The following is a 27,197-nucleotide window of genomic DNA, read 5'->3' as shown; positions in this document are numbered from 1 at the left end:
ATAGTACACCGTATACCGTATGCAGAATATAGTATGCAGTGTAAGAATATATAAGAAAACTGTAGCAAAGCTACGCACCGTGTCATTCTTGGCGTTTGGATATTATCCATATCCCTCATGTATTTATTTTCTTTTCATTTAAATTCATTTTTATCTTTGGATTCTTTTTTTTTAATTTTCCTCCTCTCTTATGAGCTTAGCAAGATTCTCACTGGCCTTCTTGCACTTTGTATCTTTCTGTGATAATATGCCTTTCCCTCATTTTTATAGATTTTGGCCTTATTTTCTTGGCTGCCATCCAATTTTTATGTCCTGCTCTTTGGATTTTTGCTATTTTTTAAATTCCTTTTTCCTTCCTACCGTTTTGATCTCCCTGTGGGTAAGAAAACCATATTCAGCCCTAGTACTGCTATACCTTTTTGTGGATAAATCACATCCCCACAATATCTAGCTTTCCTTTATTGTAGTATTTTTAAGGCAGTCATTGTACCCAATACCACCTACACTTACAGATTTCCTACATCTTTTTGTGACTTCTTTTTTTTCCCTCATGTGTCCAAATTGTCTCATTAATAGTAAGCATCTATTTTTTTTAACATGACCTTCAAGAAAACAGAATAATTTGTTGGAAAAGAAAATATTTTCACCATGTAAGTCTGACACCCCTCCTGGCTGGTCCTCCTTTCAAGCTGTTTGAGCCAACCTTTGGAACAGAAGTCCCAAGTCAACAACCTACTGAACCATTCATCCCTTGATGCTGATGTGGGTTCCCCCACAATTTGTTTGCATCCTGTCTTCCTTTTAGCTCTCAATAGGTTCAAAATGTGAAACTCCTTCAATATTCAAAAGAGCCCTTTGGGGTGGCTCTTTGAAGCCATTTATTCATTTTAGTTGTATCAGTGGTTGGCATACGGGAAAATGGTGGCCATTGAACAAGTAACAGTTGGATTCAGTTTAATTGGGTACCAAGCTTCGAACCTGGCAAAGTTGCCGGCACATAAAGAGGGTACAGTATCTATTGCTGAATGCATTGATTGAATGGTATTGAACTGAATGTCTTGAATCAGTGCTGTCTTGAACTGACCATTTGTTTCCTAAAATTCTCCTATTCTTGACCTTAAAACATGTATTTATTATTGCTTTATCCTTTCTTAATTCCCTTACCTGCTTGGCCCTGACTGGATCTCTCTTTCATTCTTGATTTTTTTAAATTGTTTCTTCCCTAATCGACTTAATGTTTTTAAAAAACATTTATGTTCTGCACAAATGAATGTTCATGCCATGCTATATAACCGTACCCCTGAAATCTATACAAATGGAAGGTCTCTGTACACAGCACAGCAGCCAGCTTTATTTACTCCCTTGCGAGTTTTCTTCGTAATTGTAATAAATCTCATCTGCCGCTGACATCTTAAAAGGGAACAGCTTTTCCTCACTCTGACTCATCTCTCTTGTATGGTTATTTTCCTTCCTTCCAAACAGAAGTCATATACAGCTGCCAAACATATTAATTATTTTGATTCTCATTCCACCTTTTCCTTTTCATTTTATGACATCCATTTGTTTTTTCCAAAAGTAATATATGCCCATTATAGAGAATATTTTAAAAAATAAGGAAAATATAGATAGATACAAATTCAAATGACCTCTGGATGGCAAATCATCTGCCAGCCAGAGACTTTTCACTTTTTTTCTATGTATATATTTTTTTCTAAACAAATTTAAAGCTATACCATAATATATTCTTTTGTATTATGCTTTTTAAACTTAATATTAAATCGTGAACACTTTCATGTCACTAAAAATTCTTCAAAACATGAATTTTATCAATGTGAAATATACATTTAGCTAACCCCCTTTTTAGGGACTTTGATACATTTAATTTATATTTAATTTTTCACTGTTATAAATTATGCCATGATTAACATTTGGTATATTGCGCTTGTCTCCAATTATTTTCTTAACCTCTTGAGGGAAACTACTAAGTTAAAATTTATAGAAACATCTTTATGGTTCAATATGTTGCCAAATTGTCCCTCTAAAAATATAATTTTCTACATTTTCCTACACATGATTGTGGTCCCCTACCTTCCTTTGGAAGCTGAGAATAAATGGGTACCATTGCAGACCCATGGGTATCAATAGCCAACATGATGAGTCAGCCATTTCCATTTATTTGAAATCTCATCATTTCACCCCTTTTGTGAATAAGGTAATTCATTTCTTAATTTGTTCCTCTGCTAATCTATTCATTGTACTCTTCAAACAATACTCACTCATCAGTCCAATGTTAGAACATCACTGTGTGCCAAAACCTAGGCGCCAGGTGTGCTGCAGTAATTAGGTCACGGTCCTTGCCCTTGGTGGCCACGCTAGTGGCTGATCAGGGGCAGGCGCAGGAGGATGCCTTCCTATTCCTGTTTCCTCAGGGAACATACATTTAAAAAACTGTCCTTTTTCAGTATTATCACTCTCTTTGCAAATCTTACGTTTCCGAAGCGTATACATTATACGTTTAAAATGAAAATGTTACTGTTATGTGGATCCCTTTCACTATTTGCCATTATGATAATCCCAAAAGTCATCCCTTTAATGAACAGTGGATTCCACATGTAGTGTTCGCCTTCATTATACACTGTGTGCTGTCGTTACATATGAACTTTGTGTGTGTGTCTGTGTGTGTGTGTGTAGAAAAACATGACAGTTTTAACAGTGAACATGTTTATGAAAAGACAATAAAATTATAAATTGTGTTAATTTATCTGTTTTCCTATGTTTTCCAAAGTTTCTACCATAAGCATAAATCTAATCTATCATCAGAGAGAAAACATTTGCAAATTGAAGCTTGCTTACTCAGCTATGACTCCTATGATGTATGGAGTGCTTCGTAAGCTCCTGTATGCCTGAATACATATGTTTTAGGTGGATTTGTTTTGCTGGTTGGTGTCTAATGTTTTTCCACTTAAATCATGTTTTTCCAGAGTCCTCTATGGAAATAAAATCACAGAACTCCCAAAAAGTTTATTTGAAGGACTGTTTTCCTTACAGCTACTGTAAGTATTTGATTATTTCTGATCTGTTGAACCTAAATATTGTATTTTAATCCGTGTACCATCTCATATTTTCACGGAGCCTTCAGAATAATTCGACTCAAAATGACTTAGTTTAATGAAATGGAAAAGATTAGTCTGGTGGTACTAACATTGATGATGGTTATTTATTTGAAAACATAGCACTTTGAAATTGTCCCCAAACCTTTCTTTCCACGGTGTCTTTAATCTGGGCATCCTGGCTCTTCTGTCATTTAAAGCTTGTGCAATCCTTGCCCTTTGGGAAACTTCTCTGTTTTGATTTAACAATAGTTGGAAAAAAAAAAAAAGACGTAGTGATCTGTTTATCCATCTTTGTCCAAAGAACCTGCAGGCATGACAATGCTGGAAAACATGCCCCAACACAGAGATGGTGTGCAGTAGGCCAGGACACGGTGGTAACACTCCAGCTAATCTTCCGAGAGTGAATTATCTATCAGTTTCCTCGATTTTATCTTTAAAGTCCACTCTGCTTAGAGAATAGCTACTACTCATTTGTCTCAAAAGAAGTATTTATGATGCATATTTAAAAGGAAAGACTTGACCCCAGATGTCTTAATGAATGCTCATGTGAAAATGAGATTGAAAAAAATATGCTAATACAAAGATTGTCATTCTTGGATCATCAAAATCTGTTCAAATCACCAAATGTTTACAGCTTACCCATTTGGGGCACACGCTGACCTAGCTTCTGTAGATAAACAGATGAGTGTGATGTGATTTTTCCCTCAACTAGCTCACAGTCAGTCAGCTTTAAAATTCTTAAGTTAAGAATGCTGTTTTCTCTTTGGGGTGGATGCATTTGTTGGTGTTGGGGTCTGTATGCTTTATTTGGTAAAAATGTATTCCTAGTGCCACAACCTTCCGAAATGTAGATTTTTTTTCTTTACTTGATTAATCTATGTTTATAATTACATCCTATTATCCACACTTTAAACTCCTCATTATTATGCAGAAACATATTTTATATCACAACCCAGTTCATGCACATATACACACATGTAAATGAAGCAGATTATTAACAAAACAAGATTTGACCTCACTATGTGTAGTACCGTCAATTCTGTTCCTTTCTCTCTTCCTCTTAAGGCTACTTAGACCAATAAATTGATTTTATAACAAACCAATCAGTCATGATGAGTACTGACTTTTGTGACCTAGTGACTTTATTTGGACATCAGTTTATTTTTGAGCCCTTGCAATGAAGTTAGCAAAAGTTTCTGATCCTGAGTAAGATGGCTCTGTACACACCGTAGACAGAGCTGGATGCTACAGCCTCGTGCTTCTCTGTCATTCTTCCACGTTTCCTAGCGTCATTCTCATCGCCATTTACTTGCCATCTCTTTTGCTATCACCCTCCTGCCAAGCACCAACACTTGAAATGGCACCTTCTTTTTCTTTTTCTATTCACGTACACTTACTGATAGTTGATGTAACAAATGGGTTATGAACCTGAGAGTCTGTATGTCAATAAACCTTATTTAAAAAGCCAGCTTTGCCCCTCTGGCTAAAGTCCTATCTCTAGACTCAGGCCCCTTCTTAAACCTGTGACACGACCATCCCTTTCCATGTAGCTGAGAACTTGGCCGGGGTAAACATCTTAGATCTGCTTGAACAGATGAGACATTGGGAAGAAGGAGTAGATAAATGGAAGAAACAACAGAAAGTGGTATTCAGTATTTTCCCCCTAATTCCCAGACCGCAGAGATGAAAATGAAGAACGAAAATCTCAGGTCAGCAACTTTCTTTAGTTTCAGGCTCCCCACCCTTTCCTTGTCCTCAGCATCCTGCTCTCTAACTCCTTTCCCAGTTAGCCAACAAGTTTGGGAACATGGTCCACGTGACTTGTGTTATAGCCCAGAGTGGGGAGAGATAGGACTAACCAGTCCATACGTCAAACCAGGCCTCTACGCTCTTAGGAGAGCATTATGTAGACCACAAAGAAGGCCAAAATTCAGCTCCCGAGGGAGGATAAAAAAAAGAGTGCAGCGAAGAGAACCATCACGAGGAAGCCATGGCTTTGCAAGTACATAGAGTTGAGGTCTTAAAAAAGCAAGCAAAACTGAAATACTCTGTGTTAATTACAGATAGAGATTCTTTCAGGCAAATGGGAAGAGCATTTTTCAGCGTGTTAGATAAGAAGGCATCACACCTCAACCACATAGTGCATATTTTTTAAGCTACTAAATGTGTGTCAAAATCCTCAGTATCAAAGCTCTAAACTAAATATGATAGAGGAAAAGAAGCATCAAAAAAAATTCACTACCCGCAGAGGGTCAAACTGTCTTTGGGCAAACACGCAGGCCTGTGTAAGACAGGCGACAAGACTCAGCAGCATTGACTAACTTCCCTTGGGACCTGGAGGAAGGAGTACATTCGTTGGGTGGAAGTTGTGTTCTGGAAAATTCTTGTTTGGGAAAAGGTGGGCCTTCTGCAAGGCCTCGATAGACCAGAAGGTTGAGGAGCCTGAGCGCAGGGCAAGTGTACTCCCAAAGGTGAGTCAGGCGTGAATCAAATCTCAGACACAATGACATATGACCCACAAGAATGCCGTTTGTCCATGTCTGATCTGTAAACCACGCTTCCAGATGTGGGAATGTGGGTGTAGAATATTGATAAGATACATGAGAAAAAACAAGTTTGTGGAATATTGTGCTAAACCGAGCGAAACGAATGTCTATAATGCAGAATGAGGGCCTTCCCCATGGCAGTGCCACTCTCCAAGAGGGCTACAAAGTATTCATTCAACAACAGATGTTTACTGAGCACCTAGTATGTGCTAAGCCCATGAGAAACAAAATAGACTAATATCCCTGCCTGCCGTCTAGAGTTTATACCCTTGGGGGAGGGTTTATGCAAATTGCGGTCAACAAGAACCTCATAAATAAGGCAACCACATATAACAGAAATGTGTATTTAAGAAAATGGAAAAAGTTGGTCAAAGTAAAGGAATTGAGAGTGCTAGGGATAGGGGGGGCAGGGGGCTAAGATAGGCAGGCAGGCGGTGCTGGAGAGAGTGGTTGGGGTGGGCTGCATGGAGAAGGTGAGATTTCAGCAGACTCAAAGAAGAAACATAGTTAACCAGGTAGACACATCTCAGAGAAGAGCCTTCCAAGCAGAGAAGAGAGTCTGGCAAGGAGGCAGGTGCTCCTGTGTGGCAGGAGCTAAAACAGTCAGAAAGAGAAAACTTGGAGGTTGCAGAGTTCAGAGGGCACCAAAGATCCCTTTAGGCATTCAAGGCCTATGGTCAGGCCTTCAGAGCAAATTGAGAGTTGTTGCCAGGTGTTAAGACCGGAGTGATATGATCTGATCTATGTTTTAGAAATCTCACTCTGGCTGCCCTTTTAAGACTGTAATGAATTCATCGACAAACAGAAACAGACTCACAGACGTAGTAAACAATCTTATGGTTACCGAGGGGAAAGTGGGTGGGAAGGGATGAACTTAGGAGTTCGAGATTTGCAAATGTCTACTATATATAGAAATAGATAAAAAAACAAATTTCTTCTCTATAGCACAGGGAACTATATTCAATATCGTATAGTAACCTTTAATGAAAAAGAATATGAAAACTAATAGATGTATGTATAAGCATGCCTGGGACATTATGCTGTACACCGGAAATTGACACATTGTAACTGACTACACTTCAGTAAATTATAAATAAATAAATAAATAAATAAATAAATAAATAAATAAACAAATAAACAAACAAACAAACAAACAAACAAGTTTTAAAAAAAAAAAGAATAGATTGAACTTCTTTTTCACAGAGCAGCCCCAGGGACTAAGTTTTATGGAAACTCTGTGGCATCCTTGACAGCAGAGGCTGGATCTCCCCCACCGTTGTCTGTCATTGTATCTCTGCATCTTCCAGAGAATGTATTTAATGATGTTTGTTGAGTAAGTGGGTAAGTATGGCTAGATTCAGACAATCCAGTCATTAGATAGGACCCTTGCTTTATCTGCCATGACCCCAAATCTTCAGCCTGTGACACCTCAATGATTACAGTCACAATGTGAGTGTTGAGGTTAAAAGGAATGTATCTCATGATTGGGTTTTCTCAGGAAGGACAGAGTCTTGAAGGTGGGTTAATGAGATGCTACACTTTAATTCTGCGACTATTTGATCAAACAGATTGTTGAATGCCAACAAGATAAACTGCCTTCGGGTAGATGCTTTTCAGGATCTGCACAACTTGAACCTTCTCTCCTTGTACGACAACAAGCTGCAGACCATTGCCAAGGGGACCTTTTCGCCTCTCCGGGCCATTCAGACTATGTACGTACCCAGCATTTGGATCAGATTTGATGACCCTTGTTGTCACTCTGAATTTGAGAGTTGAGTTCATTGCAAGTCATGTGTAAGAGTGTTCTGTATGTGTTTCTGAAAGGCATTTGGCCCAGAATCCCTTTATTTGTGACTGCCACCTCAAGTGGCTGGCGGATTACCTCCATACCAACCCGATCGAAACCAGCGGGGCCCGCTGCACCAGCCCCCGGCGTCTGGCAAACAAAAGAATCGGACAGATCAAAAGCAAGAAATTCCGTTGTTCAGGTAATTTCTTACTTCCTGTGACCTTTCCCCAGTGTTAACCAAAAACAGTAGTTACGTGAGCTGTAGCGACAGCTGGCCTTCGGCTGAATTCCCAAACATTGCAGAATCCTATTTCTTTTTCTTCTGCCCATGAAAAAAAATATAAAGAGAAGTAGACGCAATTCTTACAGCACACCTACAATGTAACCTTTTTAATGTTACAGAAGAAATTAAAAAGCAGAAGAAATATAAAAAAAAAGACACCTGGATATTTCATACTGTCATCTCAGGATTTGAACTTAACAGGAGCCTTTTAGCTAACTCAGAGTGCCTTTTAAGTCTGTTAAGTCTCAGGTTTGTCGTGCTGTTTTCTATTAGTAACATAAGGTAATTAATCACGTTTTCACACATTAAGAAAGATACCTGAGACATGGTTACTTGATCTGCTCTGGCTGGGAAGGAGAGGAAGGATCTCCGGATTCCTTGCTTCTCTCACTGAACGCCATTTCCTCGTTTTGCACTCTCTCATTTTAAACAGGACTGTGAGGATACATTTTTTTTTCCAAAAGACCATCTTTTAACACTTTGCAAATATTACATTTACTTATAAAAAGCAAAATATAGATCACATTGTATTCATAGTAAAGACAAAGCTTACTTCATTGAAATTTACTATTTGCTTTGGTACAATCTTTTCTATTTTCTTATAGTAAAATGCATTCTATGTGTTTTGGGTAGTAGGGTACCTAACTATTCCAGGCGTTATTTCACATTCGGCAGTTAATTCATACTAAAATGCTAATGTGGAAACAAAGCTGTTTATTGTCCGTGGTTCTAGACGCAGTTCCTCCTCACTGTACATTGTGGAACCTCAGCCACTGCTGTGAATATACATTTTCACTTAATTATCTATAGTAACTTTAGTCCGTTCTTAATCTAATAATAACTCATATCTCTGCTTGCTGACATTCAGGTGCATCTTCTATTTTTTTTTTCTCTTTTTTTTTTATTTAGCTAAAGAACAGTATTTCATTCCAGGTAGGTTTTGCTTGGTAGTAGGACTAACTGCAGACACCCTTGCCTCACCTTATGAAATGTAGCTTCTAAAACTTTGATATGCATGCTTTGGAAAGTACAGCGGGTACTCTGTAGCTCAATTTACTTCTGCGTAGATCACTTGTAGCTGTTTCCTGAAAACCTGACCTTTGCATGCAGCTTCTGATGTTAAACATCTTCTACTATTAAACTCCCACCTTTTTTTTTTATCTCTCTCTCTCTCACTTTGGCACATTATCTAAAATCTCTCACGGTAGCTAAAATGTTTGAACCTATGGCTTTCTACTTAAATCATTTTCTCTCCTTATGTTGTATATCTGACCTTTCAACCTGTTTTTAAAATATAGCTTCTTGAGCTGGTTTTAAAGACAGAGACCTTCCTGTGGTCAAAGAACTAGTTCTACATGAAATCAGTTACAAACACACAGAATTGTGTTTTCGATCATGAGATTTACTTTTTTATAGAGATTGTTAGACTCAAAAGACATCCCTTTTAGCTTTACTTTGGTTGCCATTACTTCAGTTTTTACACAAAAGCAGCAGCTTTCTGCTAATTTACATGCAGTTGCATCTTATTTGTGACTTTAAATTCTTGCACACCTGGCCTCACAGTATAATAGCACCACAGAAACAATATTGACATCCATCCTGGAAGCATCAGAAGTTCATGGGCACCAAGTGTCTTCAATAACTTAGGCAGGTGAATGGAATGTTTCTTAGAAAAATAAGTGAAACGTTTACCACTACAATCTTAACACTATCAAGGCTGATGATTCTAGAACTAGCTCTTTGAAATATGTTTCTTTACTTGTTTTTCCTTGCCTGCCAATTGTGTAAAATGCCTCTTGACCTGTATGTTTTAAACCATTATATAAAAATATGTGTTAATAATTCGTTGGCCACAATTACAATCTCCTGGGTATACTCTAGACTATAATATATTTTAAGAATTATAAATAAAAATATATTTCTAAGGTGTTAGTGTGAAAAACCATACTTATTTCCTTAAGAAGAGCTCTGGGTTTGGTCTCTATTTTGAGGAGATATGTGTTGCGTGTCATTGTTGAATTATAATATGAATAATTTTATGTATTTAACAGATTCTGTTTTATTACTTATTTTGACTTGAATGATGAGTAATATTTCATATATTACCCAGGCTGCAGAAGAAATAACATGTTGAAAATAACAGCTGATTGACTTTCATTGGCAATCTTTAAAATTCATTATTTTTGCCCAATTATTAAGTAGGAAGCAATCTGATAGCTATTACCCAGAAAAAGTAATGAAAAACAGAATACCTATCGTATAAAACATTCCTATTACTTAAATCCCCAAATTAGAGAAGGTGATATAATTGTTATCAAATCATTTAATCTATTGCATTTAAATATTCTTTATCAGTAATTTAGAAATTAACATTTCTAATTCACCAAATAAGGTGCAAAAGTCATAATTGTTTTCATAAATTCTGATGCAGTTTTGCCCTCTTATTTACAGCAGCCAAAACAGGTTTTGGGGAAAAATCCTTTTACATTAGATATCATGGCTTAATTGTCAATTTCTGACAAGAATTACAGAAATCAAGACTCAGAAGAATTCTTTGGGCCTCCTCTCCCTTTTTCTCCCCCAGATTTTAATTGAAGTCTGAGCCTACCTAAAGGGCAACGATAAAATAAGCGTTATTGTCACTGCGCTGGACGCAGAGTATTTTCAATGTAAAATACCTCTTGTGTCTGTCATCTAGACTTTGTTCCCACTATTTTCTCATTTCACTTTTAAAATGAGAGCTTAAACCACAACAGATCCTCAAAAAATGCCATGGCATTAATTGCCAAACTGAATGAAACTATCATATTCAGCTTTGCCAACTTCTTCCGAGGTCCTGATTCCATTTCAACTAAGGGACATTATTTATAAGCTGGAAAGGTCATTAAAAAGCGTGTAAGCCGCAGCCTAAGGTTTAAGCCAAACGTTCCAAGGATGGTCCTTGAAGAGCTCATGACTGGTTTTTCACTCAGTTTTCCCTACTTCCTTGCCTACCACCATCTGGATGGCATTCTAGAAATTAGAATGATAACTCAAAGAAAACTCACCTTATGGAGACTTCATCTTTTAAAGGAATCAACAAGAACTTAATTTGTGCTCTGCATCTTGTACTCCATGCTTCTCCTGTAAGACCACTGTGCTTCAAAAAACTATTATAAAAGTATTAAAAAAGCATGATGACTCCTGCCACGCCAGGCCACTCCCTGATCCTCGCCACAAAAAGGGGAGAAGGAAGAGACCGTAGTTAATTTTCTGTATGTGTATCTGCATCTTAATTGGGTTTACTCTGTCTTTCTTTCCCCCTTGGTGATCTTTACTTTTGCAGGAATTCACCATTTTGGCTGTAAGTAAAAGTGTCTGATCTGAAACATAATGTCCTCCCTTTTCGATCCTGATGTACCTTCTTTGAGTCTCACTCTTTTGCGCCTTTATTTTTTTTTTCTTCCCAAGAAGAAACCACAGATCTCTTGAGCTTCTCTGTTGTCCTTGTAGCTCACCTTCAACTTCTTCCTGGATGTTGTTCCCGAAAGCTGTTGTTTCCATTCTGCAGTTCTGAGGAACGTTGGAGGCACCTCTCAGTATAGCCCCTTCTTTGTGTTTCCAGGAAATCTTCGGTAGTAATACTCTTACTATGGTCATAAACATTCTGCGGGAAGAATGCATGTCATGTAAACAGTATTACGTTTCCAGAACGTCTGTAGCTTTTCTCCTGCTTCCCTTCATCTCTCCTTTTGGTCTTACCCTTGGCCTAGTGGATGGTGTAGTGATTATGTAGCGAGATTTTCTGTTGTGCTTGATCTAACCATGTGGTTGCCAGGTATAAGTAAAACATGGTTCCGTCAAGCACCATGGAACGTCACGCAGCTTTCTACAGCATGACAAGCTGCTGAGGCTTAAATCAGGATTTACTTGTCTCTTTTGATAAAATCAAAATGAAAAAAAAAAAAAAAAGAGGGCTTTTTAAGCATTTCCGAAGATTATGTGAGAGGGAGAGAATAATGAAAGACCATAGAAAATTTAAAAACCTGAGTCCATCTATTTGCCTCGAAAGCCCTAATTTACAATGATATATAGGCATCTGTTTATTACTGGATACATTTTAAATTCTTGACTCAGAGAAAAAATAAACTCCGTAACGATGAATAGCCATTGTGTGATTAGCTGTCAAATAGGCTAGAATGGCTCATAACTGGATCAGCAGAAAGTACAGCTGTGAAAAGCTCAACTCTGTTAATGTTTTCCTGTCCTGTGAATCTGGTTACTCTTTTTTCCAGCAAATCCCAAGCCCTTGTTTTAACCCTCTCCTGGCATCCATTGACCAGAACCCCCCAAGTTGTCTCCCTGCTACATAATCTCTAGTTATCTTACTTTCTCTTCCTACAAAGTGACCAATATTCTAACCTCCAGACTCACCGTCATCTTCTGTGGCTTGACTCCTCAATAGGTACAGAAGACTACCGATCAAAATTAAGTGGAGACTGCTTTGCCGACTTGGCTTGCCCGGAAAAATGTCGCTGTGAAGGGACCACGGTAGATTGCTCCAATCAAAAACTCACCAAGATTCCGGACCACATTCCCCAGTACACCGCAGAGCTGTGAGTTCCCCTCCCAGCAACACCCAGGTTGGGAGGGAGGGGATGAAAGCATCAAAGCATTGGAATTTTTTGTCTTACCTTTTGATTCTCAATAATTACATCAATTTTAATTAACCTGCATTGGCCTAACCCTTCTTTATGCAAGTGTGTATATTAAAGGCCATCTTATTTCATCTTTCTGGCCCAAGATACAAAGACAGAAATGAATTCACCTTTCAAAAATTCAGTTAGCACTTAATAATGCTAATAATACTGGTACTCACTTGTTATCTATTTATTGGGTATTACTTAGGCCCAAAGCCATTTCTAAGCACTTAATAGCTTTTGAATGTATTTAGTCTCTCCAGCAACCAGATAAATTAGTTTGGGAGTCACCATTTTGAATTTCCATTCATTAGGAATTCAGAGTCCTTTTTCATCAGCTTTATGACTTTACTGAATCACGAGTGGAAGGATTCCATGATTATCAAGTATTCATCACAAAGGATAGTTTTTTCCTGAACAGTGAATATCACAGCAGGAAAAGCTGGAAAGACAGAGTGTGATCAGATTTATATTTATAACACTAACATAGGGTGTAGCACGTATGTGGTTCTAAAGTATGTTTATTGAATCATTTACAGGTTCTGTGCCCATGTTTGGTCAGCCTTTACTGACTTTATTTATAAAAGTACGACCTTTAATGTTAGTGTTTCTAAAAATCCAAGAAAAACCTAGTAAAATCCCATCATTTTCGGAACATCTTAGCAATGTTTATATGTAGCACCATCTGGAATTTGTCATTAACTGCTTTGCAGAGTTGGTTGCCTTTTTATGCATGTATCATTCTTTCGTCTTCAACTAGATTATGGCCCCTTGATGACAGGGATGGTGTTTTATGGTTTATCTCCCAGAGGGCCTGTACTCATGCTTGTCATTTAATGAATTTTAAGCAATTTGAATAATTAAAAATAATATAATGGTCTCAAAAAGATGACAGAAAATAACTACCTAGTGGTTACCCTGATGCTTTTTTACATTTCTGTTAGTTGATGAAGCTATTTCACAGGTCCAGGACTTCAAAAATGCATAGAGACCATGCAGCAGAAGCCCTGAACTCTGTATTTATTGTCATGAAGGGAGTTACACTTATTTCCAATAATACCACAGACAGTAATTCAAATTCTATCTTCCAGCATGAGAACACTTCAAGTAAGTGTACTCGTCAATCAAGAATTTAGAAACTATATCTAAATTATCTTCAGCAAAGGTTGTGTGTGTTTTCAGAAATTAAGACTTTCTTTTTACATTTTATGTTTAAAAATCAGTACTGGAAAGAGAATATTTGCAAAATATATATATGATAAGGGACCTATAGCCAGAATATATAAAGAGCTCTTAGAACTCAACAAGTAAAATGTGCTTACCCAATTAAAAAGGGGTCAAATGATTTGTATAGACATTTCTCCAAAGACGATATGCAAATGGCCAATAAGCACGTGAAAAAATACTCAGTATCAACAGGCATGAGGAAAATGCAAATCAAAACCACAGTGAGATAGCTCTTCACACCCACTAGGATGGCTTAAAAAGAAAGACAGTAACAGGTAAGAGAAATTGACCCCATCATACATTGCTGGTGGAAATGTGAAATGGTGCAGTCCTTTTGAAAAATAGTTTGGCTCTTCCTCAAGGAGTTCAACACAGATTTAGCATGTGAAGCAACAATTTCACACCTATGAATATATCCAAAGGAACTGAAAACATATATCCACACAAAAACTTATACACCAGTGTTCCTAGAAGCATTATTTATAATAATCAAGAAGTGGAAGCACCTCAAATATCCATCCGCTATGATAGGTCTATACCACTGAATATAATCTGGCCATGAAATGGGAGAAGCACTGATACATGCTGAAGGTGGAAGAGCCTTGTAAACATGAGGTGAAGTGAAAAAAGCCTGACCGGGAAAGCCACATCTTGTATGATTCCATTTATGTGAAATGTTCAGAATAGGAAAATCCATGGAGGCAGAGAGTAATTTCGTGGCTGCCAAGGACTGAGGCAGGGGGGACAGCAAATTGAGAATGACTGTGGATAGGTATAAGGTTTCTTTTTCTGAGTGATGAATTAGGAGTTCTGGAATTGAGAGGCAAAGATGATGGCACTAGTTTGTGAATATTCTAAAAACCACTGAATTGTATGCTTTAAAGGATAAACTTTATGGTGTGTAAAATGTGTATCAATAAAGCTATTAATAAAAATATTTGTGAAGCAAGTGACTAGAGAAACAGTCTACAGTGCTTTTGGGGGAAGGGGAAATAGTGAAAAAGAAAAGTGTGAGAAACTGCTCTGCAGATTACCGAATGGGAGTTTTGATTTTTGATTATTGGTTTTCTTTACTATGTGCTTCTTCATATGTTTTTATTTTGATCATTAAAATGTGGGACAAATGGGAAAAAAATCAATACTTCCCACAAATTTTCTGATACGTGTCCAATATTTTGCTCTAGGATAATCATTAAATAATGTTATAATTCTGTACAAGAAATAAAGTCTAATCTCTTCCTGACTGTTGGGAATGAAACTTTTCTGTTTCTTTTTTCCCCTAGGCGCCTCAATAGTAATGAATTTACAGTGTTGGAAGCTACAGGGATCTTCAAGAAACTTCCTCAGTTGCGTAAAATGTAAGCCGTATACTAGGCATCTTTTAAAATTTCTGTAGTGTTGTGTTTTCTTATCCTTTTGCAGCTTTATTTCGACTTCTTTGGAAATTGGGAAATATAAAAGAGCCAGAGAAATCCCCATACCACCTGTGACATGAATGTAGGGTAAACTCTGAGAGGAAGCTAAGGAATTGCGTCTTGTCTAGGCAGTCCAGCGATGCCAACCACGTTGCACATAGCAGAATCCTAGCATGTTACTTTAGCTCAGACAGCTGGCCTGCTCTGCGGCCACAGCAGGAGTCCAGCCATCTAAGCGCGCTGGAGATGAGTTCCGTGATGTTTTGTAACTTCCTTTTCTATTCCCCAAACCATACTGCGATTTCTCCTTCAGCACATTCATGTCAACCGTTTGGCTTTTTGCTTCATTAAACTTTCATTAGAAGATAGTCGAAATGAATGATTGGTAAACTGGCTTGATAGCTCATCTGTGTACTCCACGTGCCGTGGCTCATAGCGTAAAATAAGTTTATTAAGCTCAGCAGCTTCAACCATACGCAGGCAGTAATCCACCCCCCTGGGGAGGATGGAAGGAGGGACAGGACAGAGGCCGTGAGTGTGGAGCCCAAGAGACACCCTCCACATCACAGGACACATCAGAAGGAGGAGGGGGGTGTTCCTCCATGATGCCTGTGTTTTGCTTGGGTAACGGGCCCCCAGTCACATAGACTGTGAGTGGCAGTGCGTGTTGTGTATTGTAATGTGCACTGAGCAGCTGACATGTGCAATGCTCTGAAAGGAATCAAATGATACATAAAAATGATTCCTGTTCTTGGGCATCCCTGGTCTCGGAGTGAGCCTTGAGAAAGAGGAAGATAGAACCTATGGGAAGGTGTTAGCTCTATTGGGTGTTCTTACCCTCTGCGCAGGCATTGTAGTATTTCAAATCATGCAGATTCCTGACGATTAAGTTGGTGGTTCTGATACATTATTACATGAGAAGTTTCACTGGGAGCAATCCCGTATTCAGATACATTTCTGATGCTGTCTACACCCCAGTACATTTGAGCCCTTCCTTCTTTTCTCCACCCAGTTGCCTTCTTTGAGTCATTAATTCATTCAACACTTTTAATCAGGGGCATTTCCTGGGAAAGTTTCTTATTTAGTGCTGTGGAAAACAGAAAAGTTTACACAACTCAAGACCTGACCTCGAGGGTCCAGAGACCCTTGCAGATTATTTTGACACTGATTGGTCTGGTAGTTTTTCAGCCTAGATGTCACCCCTTTGTGTGATTACCACTTCAGCGTGATGGAATCAGAAGGTAGGGGCTTTTCAGAGCCTTGGGCATGCCAGGCAGGAGGGAGCGTGGAGCTTCTGTGGAAGACTTCTGCTCAGTAGAAGACAATGATGAAGCGTGTTGTCTCAGTGCCCTCACTCTTAGAAAGAAATTGTTTCACATATTTGTTTCAACCATTTTTATTTAGAAACTTTAGCAACAATAAGATCACAGACATTGAAGAGGGAGCGTTTGAAGGAGCATCTGGTGTAAACGAAATACTTCTCACAAGTAATCGTCTGGAAAATGTTCAGCATAAAATGTTCAAGGGATTGGAAAGCCTCAAAACTTTGTAAGTATTCTTTGCATAGAGTTGCGCCGCAGGGTTGTAATTCAGGTTATTATATTCTTGGGGGGGTGGCTCCTACTCTTCTTCATCACCCCCTCCGTCTCTGTCTCTGTTCCCATCAGTCTTTCTCTGTGTCTTCTCTGTCTCCCTCCATCCCTCCCTCCCTCTCCCTCTCTCTCACACACACACACACACACATGCATACAGACACACGCACATGCACACACGTTTTATGGAAACAACCATTGCTCCCATACCCCTGACTTCAGTATGTTGCTTACAAATAATCAAAGGAGCCTCCTGGCTGTTGATTCCTCAACAAAAAAATACCATCTTTGCTCCAGTGCTTGTCCAGCTCTGGCTGCCCTGTTCTTCCTCAGAATGATCATTCTCTCCCCTTTTTCTCAAATACCTCTGTCCAATACTCCCTCTTGGCCCAAGGTCGCTAGCTTCAGACCCCCCTCTACCCCCAGCCTATCTGGAGACTGACTGCTTTTGTCTGCCCCTGCAAGGTCTTAGTGAAAAAAGAGAGAAGCTGGCCGGTGGTAGAGCTGTTAACTATCAGCTTTGAAGAAAACATGCTAAGAGTATGTTTACTTACTCAGGGGTGAGGAGGTTGGGAAAACGAAGTTCTGTATGTTTCCAAAAGGTTGCTGGCCAAGGAAGGAGGGGCTTGGCTTGACTAGTAAGGACAACATCTGGAATGTTCTGCCGTGTGTATATGTGGTTTTTATAATCTCTAAGGCATATTATTAAGTTTAACAAAAGTGGTGGCCTAAAAATTAGAAGAGACACAGATGAAACTCTGAAGCCTTTGGAAGAGAAGCAGAGATTGCAGTGGAGAGAGGCCATGTTCCGCCGTCCCCCCAGACCCTCACCCTGCCCCGTGCAGCCACCGAGAGCCACGCCCAGGGGACCAATAGCCGAGGAAACCCACTGCCCGCCCTTTATAGATGTGGAGTGAGACGGCGTTGCCCCAGCCCACGTGGCTGTGCCCATGGCATCCCAGATTCCCATCCTGCTCGCACACCTCTGCACAGGAAAGTGGGCAGGTGTTCCCTGAGCCTCGCAGGGTAGCCTGGAGCCTGACCATCCCACACAGCCAGCCTGCAGCCTGCTGACCCCTCCCACGGGCCAACTCGGAGTCCCTTCAAAATGCAACATGCAATGCGAGTATTCCTTCAGTCTCTGTGTTGAGGAGACAGGAGTGTGTGGAAGGAGAGCAGAGGAGACACACCACAGGCGGTGACATCTACTCCTGCCCCCGTTCCCCTCCCCCAGGCTCAGCAAAACAGAAATCCTGCAACAAAGGGAAGCCTGTCTTCTTAGCGAGGAGCTGAGTGACTGTTGCTGCTAGAACCTTCTCCTTGAGGGGCAGAGTATGTCCAGGGAGGGGGAGGGGTGGGCCTGTAACTGCCCGCATTAGTCAGCCTTGAGCTGCCACGGCAGCAGACCCCAGGCCGGGTGACTTGAACAGCAGCCACATGTGAGCTCACTTTTCTGGAGACTAGACATCCAAGATGAGGGCGCTGAGAGGGCTGGTGCTGTGAGGATGCTTTTCCTGGCTTGTAGCCGGCCTGCTGCTGGCCGTGGCCTTACATGGCCTCTCCTCCGTGTGCGGGAGAAGAGAGCTCGGGGTCCCTTCGTCTGGGGACACCCGTCCTGTGAGATCAGGGCCTCATTTCACCACCGCTACCTCCCCCCAGGCTCCATCTCCAAATGCACCCACAGTGGGGCCAAGCACTTCAACATACGAATTTCAGGGGGGCCCAGCTCTGTCCCTGGCACTGCCCCGAAGAGTTTATCAAAGTATTTTTTTCTGACTAGGTCCATTCGCAAGGCTCTCCCTGAGACAAGTTCTCTAAATTCAGCTTTCTGCCTCATTATATTTCTAGCAGTGTTTTTGTACCTCTTCTGTTTTTGGCACCTGAGACAGGCACCCACGGGCTCTCTCCTTAATCCTAGTGCCACGTGCAGCTTCAGAGAGCATTTAGGGCGAAGCTGGGGACATCGAAAGGCCTGCAGCAGCTTTACTGGGACGCAGCTATTGCCCTAAGTGGTATCTTTCAGCTTGGATCTCTAAAGATGTTGACAAGACCCCCTCACTGCCTGTGGACCTCTCAACCCTTCAGGACTCGTAAACCTCTCAGGGGTTCCTGTACACATTGCAGTCGGTCTTTGAAGCCCCAGCATTTGCAGGCAAAATGTGGTACATATGTGTGCTTATGGATTTTTCCAGCGACAGAAAGCAAAGCTTTTTTTCAACTTCTTTCAGGAGTCTGTGACTCCAACAAGATTAAGACCAAATGTTCTGAATTATTTATGGCAAGGGCTAAGGCTGATAGGAAAATTTTTCTGTTGTGCGTTGGTTTCCCAAGGTAAAACGATGCCATGATAAGGAGGGCATCATCCTTTCTTGTTATCTGTGACTTCGCAGAACGCAAAAGCTGAGATTTCTTATTTATGAAAGGGCAGTGTAGAATTTTGAAGGAACACTTTGTTATTGTTGCATTCTTCCAGGAGCATGGTCAACCCACGTCTAGAAGAATTAAGGAAAATAATGACTTTTCAGCAATTCTGAATAAAATGCATGCCAATTATCCATTTTCATACGGGATTTTAAGAAGCTTTCTGTGCCTTTTCTAAGCCCCACAAATAAACAGATCGGGGAAAAAACTGAGAACCAGCCAGAAGTTTAGCAACGATGAGGAAATGACAAACGTGTTAATCCTATTAATGGCAATGACTAAACAAAAAAAAAAAAGTCAGAATTTTTTCAAGAGAAGCCTATTTAAACTTCATCCTGAACACCTGGGATCTCTTAACTATTGCCTCCGTCTAAGTTCTAAACTCAAAACAAATAAAATAATTTGTGCAGACTTTGAGAAGTTCAGTCAGGTTTGGCTCCCCTGTCCCGTGTTGACGTTAACTTGGCTGTAAGTCCCTGAGACGCCCTCAATTCTTCATCTGTGGTGACTATTGATTCTTTTCTGCCTCCTTTCTGTTCAGCAGCAAATGTAATGCTACCATGAATACATAAATCACAGGGCTTCAAGGGCTTAGGGAGCTGTAGGTGAGTTAGTTACACTATGTAATCATGCAGACAGAATTGTAGCATCAAAGGAAACGTTCTACCCTCCTTAGATGGGGTTGGAAATTCATGCTGAGGCTCATGAGTTTTTGTAACTGAGCATCATCGTTGACAACTCTAAGCATCTTATCTTGCACAAGGTTCTCAAAACAGCCCGTTCTCCATATCTGAGGGCCCTGCATTCGCACATCCGCGGTGAATGTGGAACCGCACATCTGGAGGCCCTGTGGGTTTTGGTACCTGCAATCAATCCCCCAGGGACACCCAGGGGTGACTGTACATATCACAGCCAATCCTAATGACAAGAGAACATTCCAAAATTAGAAAAATGAAAGCTACACGTTCGCAAAGAGGGGTTTGGTCTTTAGCTAGGCAGATGGATTGCCTGGTGCTTTTTCTGTAACGACCTTGTATTTTTTCCCCTCAGGATGTTAAGGAGTAATCGCATAAGCTGTGTAGGGAACGACAGTTTCATAGGACTCAGTTCTGTGCGTCTGCTTTCTTTATACGATAATCAAATTACGACGATTGCACCAGGGGCTTTTGATACTCTCCATTCTTTATCTACTCTGTAAGTATGAGAAATAGTCTTTATTTATTCATTATATTTGTTACTTTTTATTGATAACATTTTAATACATTACTAAGCATTTCATAAAAATGTGATCAAGGACTTAGGTTTTTTTTTTTTAAAGGACAAATTCGTTCATGTTAAACTGCCTTAAATTTTTTCCTAAAAATATTGCCTACCATCCTATATTAAAGTTACAGTGTTTTTTCCATCAATTATTTCTTAGAATAATGTGATGTGGCTTAATTTATACATGCTAATCTTATTGTAATTTGATTGAGTTGTAAATAAAAGAAATGTTGTAGATTTTCCCCAGTGTTTTTCCATTGGAGTCTTTGCAGCATAAGTATCATAAAAAACAGAGTTGATAGGGTTATTGCCAACCAACTGTGCTCAGAAGGATCATTCGCAATGACAGGAGATGTATCAGGATGACCAGACCAACAATAAAAGCTCACTAGAGGGCATTTACTATGATATTTAGGAAGGTATTAAAGAAACAGGCTGAGCTCATCCAAGAGGACGTTTTATGTAAACTGCTGGACAATAAAGAATATTTGTTAAGTCTACAGACAGAATTCAGAAAGTGTCAACAAACAAACTCTCCAAGTATTTCAGGCCCTTTGTTTGTCAGTATCTAAAAAGCAGTGTTTGAAATGGTGAATCTTATAACTCATATGATTTTCTGGTAATGGCGGCATCTAAATATACTAATATAATGGAAAAGGTAGTTAGAAGGGGGAAAAAGTCATGTTCAACATAGCTGAAGTCCCTGAAGAAATAATGGGAAGGAAGCATCCATCCATCAGTAAAGTACTTAACCCTCTTTCCACATAAAATGTGACATTTTACATCGAGTGACTAATTTGTGCATATTAAAGATGGCATGTTTATAAATAATGGAATTGTCGATAGGTTTGTGCTGAAGTGGTGAGATGCCAAAAGTATTGAGATTTGGAGAAGTAAATTCATTTTTATAACTGGCATTTAATCAACTCAGCTGTCAGTTTAGATGGGAAACCTATTCTCTGGAGCAAATAAAAGATGGAAATCTTGAAATGACAAATTAATGAAATAGCTGTTGTCAGGTTAAACTCAATAATATAAGGTAATCAGCCTTCATCTTTATATTAAATTACTGCATTATCAGTGTAGGGAAGTTTGACAGCAAGTCAGATCTCTGACACATTTGAATGATCTCTAAATGAGGTATCTGTCAGGATCCACGGCACCAACCCTGAATTACCACCTTCAATTTATTTTTCATATGAAATTATTTGAAGAATTCTTGTATGAAAATTTTATTTTTTAAGTTCCAAACATAAATACTGTAGCCAAAGAATGCATCCCAGTTGTGTGTGACTGATCATGGATCGGAGGTGGGGTGAAAGGATAGGAGGTGGGGTGAATACAAAGACAAAGAAGGAATCATTCCAACAGGTATGGTGTGGGAACATGGTAGCATGGGGTTTTGAGAAGTGGGAACACAAACCCCTAAACTCAACTCTGCATTGTTTGCATATGGTGCTTAGAAACCTCTTGGCCAATCCTTTTAACTGTAACTGCTACCTGGCTTGGTTGGGAGAATGGCTCAGGAAGAAAAGAATTGTAACGGGAAATCCTCGATGTCAGAAACCCTACTTTCTCAAAGAGATCCCCATCCAGGATGTTGCCATCCAAGACTTCACGTGCGATGATGGTAAGAAAGCCTGGCCAGATGGCTGGTGACCAGACCCTGCGGTGACTGTTCTGATGCTGTGGGCGCTGCTAGACAGGATATCACAGTTCAGGCAATAGATAGTTATTGTGCATTTTTTGCTTTGTTGTGTTGTTTTGTTTTGTTTTAGCAGCAGGGCCCTTACTTGCTCAGACTGTACTTTCACATCTAACTCTGCTTGACGTGTGCTTCTGAGTGTTTTAGAAAATCTTCCAACTTGTGGCTGATACTGTTTATACAGCTTTGGTTTTAATTTTCTTTATTATTCTAAGCATCTCTTTTAGGAACTGCCACTTTTAGATGATAAAAGCAACTGATTTCTAAAATAGAAATTCTAGTTAACTTAACAAAAACAATAGTTTTCACTTTTTAATACTCTCTCTATATCATCGCACTTGCTTCTCAGAATAGCTCTGTAATGTGGGTACAGGGGGTTCTGTTATTGTTGCCAGTAAGTGAAGGGCTCATTTGAGCCTTATATTTTAACATGAGAGGCCCTTACACTTTTTGCTAAACATTTTAAAGTAATCTGTCCCTTTGTCTCTTCATGTCTGTCTCCTTACAGTGTCTCCATAATTCAGTTTACATTTACATATTCTAAATAAAAATATAATTTGTATAAATAATGGCAAAAAAGAACATAACATTATAATTGTATTGATAATACAAAGGGAATTGTGTTTTGGACTTCTGCCCTAGGCAGTCTGAAAACAGTCCTACCCAGAACGTGTGGTGTCTGTTTGTGAATACTGAATGCCCTGTATGTAAGTTAGGCTCAAGACTCTTGCGTTGGTTAAGCTAAAGGTGTAAAAGCCCTTCGAGCATCTCCCAAGCCACAAATCTGCATTTTCCTGTATCTCTTTTGGCAATTTAGGAAATGATGACAACAGTTGTTCCCCACTCTCTCGCTGTCCTACGGAGTGTACCTGCTTGGACACAGTGGTCCGATGTAGCAACAAAGGCCTGAAGGTCTTGCCCAAAGGCATTCCAAGAGACGTCACTGAATTGTAAGTAGTGCTTGTCTTTGCTCTTCCTGAACGATTACTGTTTCACACGCCAAGGGAAATGGAGACCAAACAAAAATCTTTTGAGTCCTTTTTACAAGTTACATTCATTCTCTAATCCATTCATTAGTATCAGGTAAAACCCTAAACAAATAATGTAAAAGCAAATTCAGGTACCCTTGGGAAGTACTGATTGTGTTTCTCTCTTCACTGTAGGATTTCTCAGGGCCTTTAGGACGCTAAGGTGCACTGTGCAACTCCGGGGAGGAGGGTGTAAGCTCGGAGGTAGCTCCCACGCTCTGCCCTTACTCACCTCCATAAGCCTTTTCTCGTGGCCTCCCCTACAAGAGCAATGTTCCCTCATGTGCACCTTGAGAAATGCTATATATTTAGTTTATCTACAGTGTCTGGGATGTTTCATATGGTTAATTATTCTTCACCACATGTCACCATGGAGAATATCTTAGCCCAAGGGATGCATAAATATGGAGGATGTGGAAGAAGCTGACATAATCTTTACCTTTAAAAAGCGATATTGCCCTTTGGACTTGAATCAGAGTCCTTTAGGTCGTAAAGGATGTGGGGCCAGTTATCCCTAACATTTTCAAAACTGATATTTAACCACAAATTACATGGCCAATTTACACATATGGGATACTGAGCACCACGCACACTTCCTTAGCTGCCTCATGCTTCATGTGGAATGGAATGAGTCAGAGCATGCAGGCTCCCTTCCGATCCTTTGTCTGTGCACTGAGGACCATGGACAAATGCCTGATATACCACTGAGTCGTTTGGCCTCTGTTTATTTTTTGACTGCATGAAACCATGTATCAAATGTCTAAGTCATGAAGCCGTGTACCTGTAATTCATGCACAACTGTACAAGGGTTCTGAACGAGCCGCTTAGATAAACTTTTGGCAACCTGGAACACAGGCAGTGAGGTTCAAGAAGAGGTCACTTCAGTTATCAAGGAACTTACTTGCAAATCATGCTCAGTTTTACAAATTCTAATTTGGTCTTGAATAGAGAAAAAGTATGTGATCTTCCCTTTTGGTTCTGAACTGTTGTGAAGTGCTCAGTTTCTCTCTCTTGCTGCCAATCACACTTGTTAGGTAACTATCAGCACTGCTTTATATGTGTGTGTGTGGTTAAATTCTTAATTCTCATTTTGATATGCATTTATTTCAGAAGATTACCCTCCATTCAGTGTCGGAAGCTAGATGCCTGTAGAGTATTCTGTATGCAAAACATCGACTCTAAGAACACCCCAGCCAAGAATGTAATACTCAGCGTAACATTTAGATCATCTTTGATGCTAAATCCCTTCTTCTTGGCCCATGCCTTCGTCCTTTTACCTGATTCCCAGCAAATAATTTCGAACATCTTTCAATTTCCTTATTCATCCGAGAACCTTCTCGATTCATTTGTCTGTGCCATCTACATGTTTCATTTGTCAGATAGTGGAATCTTCAATCTATTCCTCTACAAATTTTCCAAAGTAATTCTTTTATCTAAAGAAAATATGTCTCAGAGAAGAGGAAAATATTAGCTCATCTCTTGTGAATTTTAGCTTTACCCCCCCAAGAGCTTATTCTTAGAACCATAGCAAGTCAGCAGGATCCCTCTCTCCAGTAACATATATGCATGTATTAGAAAATGTCCGTGTGCATAATATATTAAATTATTAAAGAATTTGGCACAAATAAGTATGTAGTGGTGGACAATTTTGAACAGATGGTATCTTTTATTTTTAATCAGTTCCATATAATTCCCCTCTTCGATTGATTTACATGTAAGCATCCATAGAGCACATTCTGAATCTTTTTAGCTTTGCAATGTGATGTTTTCTGGAATAAAGGGAAAGGTGCTGCAGTATGTGGGGTTATGCTTCCCTCTAGTGGTACCAAGAAATTCTTATCTAGAGAAAAGAAAGGAGCGAGAGGAGTCGAAATGTGAAGTCAGAAAATTTGAATAGATGTTAAGAAGTCATAACAAAAGCCTGACTCTTAAATCACATATTTTTACATATTTTGATAACTTGTGTCTTTTGTATAACTTTTCTCGTTTTGAAATGTTTGCAATAGATTGTTATCTTATGCAGTTTCTCAGCTACTTCCACATCTAGCAAAAGTACTAACCTCAACCCCAGTTGGATCTGAAGATGGTCCACGACGCTGGGCAGGAGGGGCCATGTGTCCGATGTGACAGCATTGTTTGTGGGCACGTCTGTAACCAGACGCCCCAAGTCACTGAAAGACATTTTTACCCTTCATCATCTATATTCGGGAAAAGACAGCCTTGGGAGGAGATGGAATTACTTTTCTTTTTGTGATATCATGGATATAACTTTAAGAACTCATTTATTTTTGTGTCTTGCTTGTTAGCCCAAAGTCTCTATTTTCTGATTACTCTGCTGACTCTAATCAGAAAGGGAAATTTTACTTATATAGGGTGATTTGATTATTATTTTTACATCTATTTGCTATATTTGTGTGCTTGATAAATGTTGTGATTTTCTATGAACTCTCCTAAAATTAATATCACCAAGCAGATATACAAGGGTAAAAACTATTTTTAAGATTTTTTTTAAACTGAAATCTAATGACATTAAAATTCCCAAGTATATCGTTTGAACCATTCATTGTTATTGACCAAGTGTATTAATACGTATTAAGGTGATGGAGATTACTCTTGCCGGCGGTAGCAAGTTTCTGCCAATAGTGAATGCATTGCATGGTGTTGTTTCCACATAAACACAAGTGAACTGAAGGTGACTAAAAGTATGGTTGATTGAATGACCCTTCTTGCTGACACACAAATGGTTGGATATGTGCCTTGCCTCCTTAGATAAACCACAAAGAACTGACTCATCAGTTTCTCCTTGGTTTTATAATTTAGCCTAAGTAATCCACAAAAGAGTTCTACTCTTTTGGGCAACTGTGGTCTTTTTTCCTTTACTTCTCTTAAATAGCAATCTTCGCTAAAAATATGACATCTTAAGGCCAAAATTACCAAGTGTTTCCTTGCTTCCATTTGACTGATATATTATTCAATTATTTTATGATTCATAACTGTTAACTTTCAAAAAGATAATATTGTTTCCTTGTTTTTAGGTATCTGGATGGGAACCAATTTACACTGGTTCCTAAGGAACTCTCCAACTACAAGCATCTAACACTTATGTGAGTAATGTATAATTGTATTTTTCCGTCTTTGACTTCTTATTCTGTTTCAGGAAAGTGGGGATAGCAAGGGGCAGAAGATTTAGCGAGCCTTTCAGGTAATACAAATCCATTTCAGTTAGATGCCTCCTTTCTTGCTCACTGAGGTTCTGGATCACTGGCTACGTCTTCATTGAATATCAGTCAGACAAGGGCGCGCCTTAGAAAAAGGCCCTCCTCTATTCGAAGTGTAAATATGATTAAGTCTAAGTATCGGAGAATTGTAGAAATGCAGTATGCTAGAGAATGCTATTGAGGATGAATATGGGCGATTTTATGAGAATCCAAGGAAAGAAGGATGGGAAACAATGTTATTATTGACTTTAAGCAAAACATAGCAGATGGTAAAACCTTTACTGAAAATGTATTGGAAATCTAGTTTACTAGGCTTGATTCACTTATATAATTCATGAATTAATAAAGGGATTCCAGTATTAAAATTTTATAAAATCCATATTTGCATATGTAGTGTGTGAATAAACTTGACAAAGATGCTGACATTCTGAGTAATAATGTCAAAACATTGAGCTGTTTTTATCAGTCTGTTTTGATGTCCTCCTAACATAGCATCTTTCTTTCATTAATGTATGTAAGCAGTTTTTTACAGTTTTTAACTTGTAGATACTAGATTATATTTAAACATGCAAACATTTCATTTCAATCTGGTTATGTGCACAGTATTTTTAAAACGATAGAATCTTACTGTATGTAATGTCACTCTTAGAGTAGTGTTGTTGGTAAACAAGGAAACTTGTCACAAAACAAAAAAATCAGCAGCAATAGTGGATATGAAAGGAAATACTTTGTCTTTAAGTCTATCTGATTTTAGAGTAAATATGACTGTCTTAGATTTCTAGTATTCCCAGAAAAGGGGGCTTATGCCTAATTCGTGAATGGAAACCTAGGTAACAGAAAATGTCACGTTTCTCATTGTAAACTTTACCCTAAGCACTTGGAGGTTAGTTAAAATGCTGTTGAGCATTTTCAGTTTTT

The 27,197-nt window shown here is 39.2% G+C and overlaps 1 protein-coding gene across 2 annotated transcripts in view; it reads left to right on the top strand.

Annotated features, from left to right (window-relative positions):
- Positions 1–27,197, top strand: part of SLIT2 (slit guidance ligand 2) — a 347,888-nt gene that overhangs the window by 257,239 nt on the left and 63,452 nt on the right. The window contains exons 12-22 of one of the 2 annotated variants that reach the window (XM_074349827.1): positions 2,982–3,053; positions 7,228–7,371; positions 7,484–7,647; positions 8,641–8,664; positions 12,176–12,326; positions 14,921–14,995; positions 16,457–16,600; positions 20,116–20,259; positions 21,792–21,958; positions 22,851–22,983; positions 26,097–26,165. In XM_074349827.1, coding sequence (XP_074205928.1) covers positions 2,982–3,053; positions 7,228–7,371; positions 7,484–7,647; positions 8,641–8,664; positions 12,176–12,326; positions 14,921–14,995; positions 16,457–16,600; positions 20,116–20,259; positions 21,792–21,958; positions 22,851–22,983; positions 26,097–26,165 — 1,287 coding nt within the window. The remainder of the gene's footprint in view (positions 1–2,981; positions 3,054–7,227; positions 7,372–7,483; positions 7,648–8,640; positions 8,665–12,175; positions 12,327–14,920; positions 14,996–16,456; positions 16,601–20,115; positions 20,260–21,791; positions 21,959–22,850; positions 22,984–26,096; positions 26,166–27,197) is intronic. The other variant, XM_074349832.1, reaches the window with a different exon arrangement.

This window comes from Camelus bactrianus, chromosome 2 (assembly GCF_048773025.1).
Source record: "Camelus bactrianus isolate YW-2024 breed Bactrian camel chromosome 2, ASM4877302v1, whole genome shotgun sequence".
NCBI lineage: Eukaryota > Metazoa > Chordata > Mammalia > Artiodactyla > Camelidae > Camelus > Camelus bactrianus.
The sequence above is the reverse complement of the archived record's forward strand: the minus strand, read 5'-3'. Positions and strand labels throughout refer to the sequence as shown.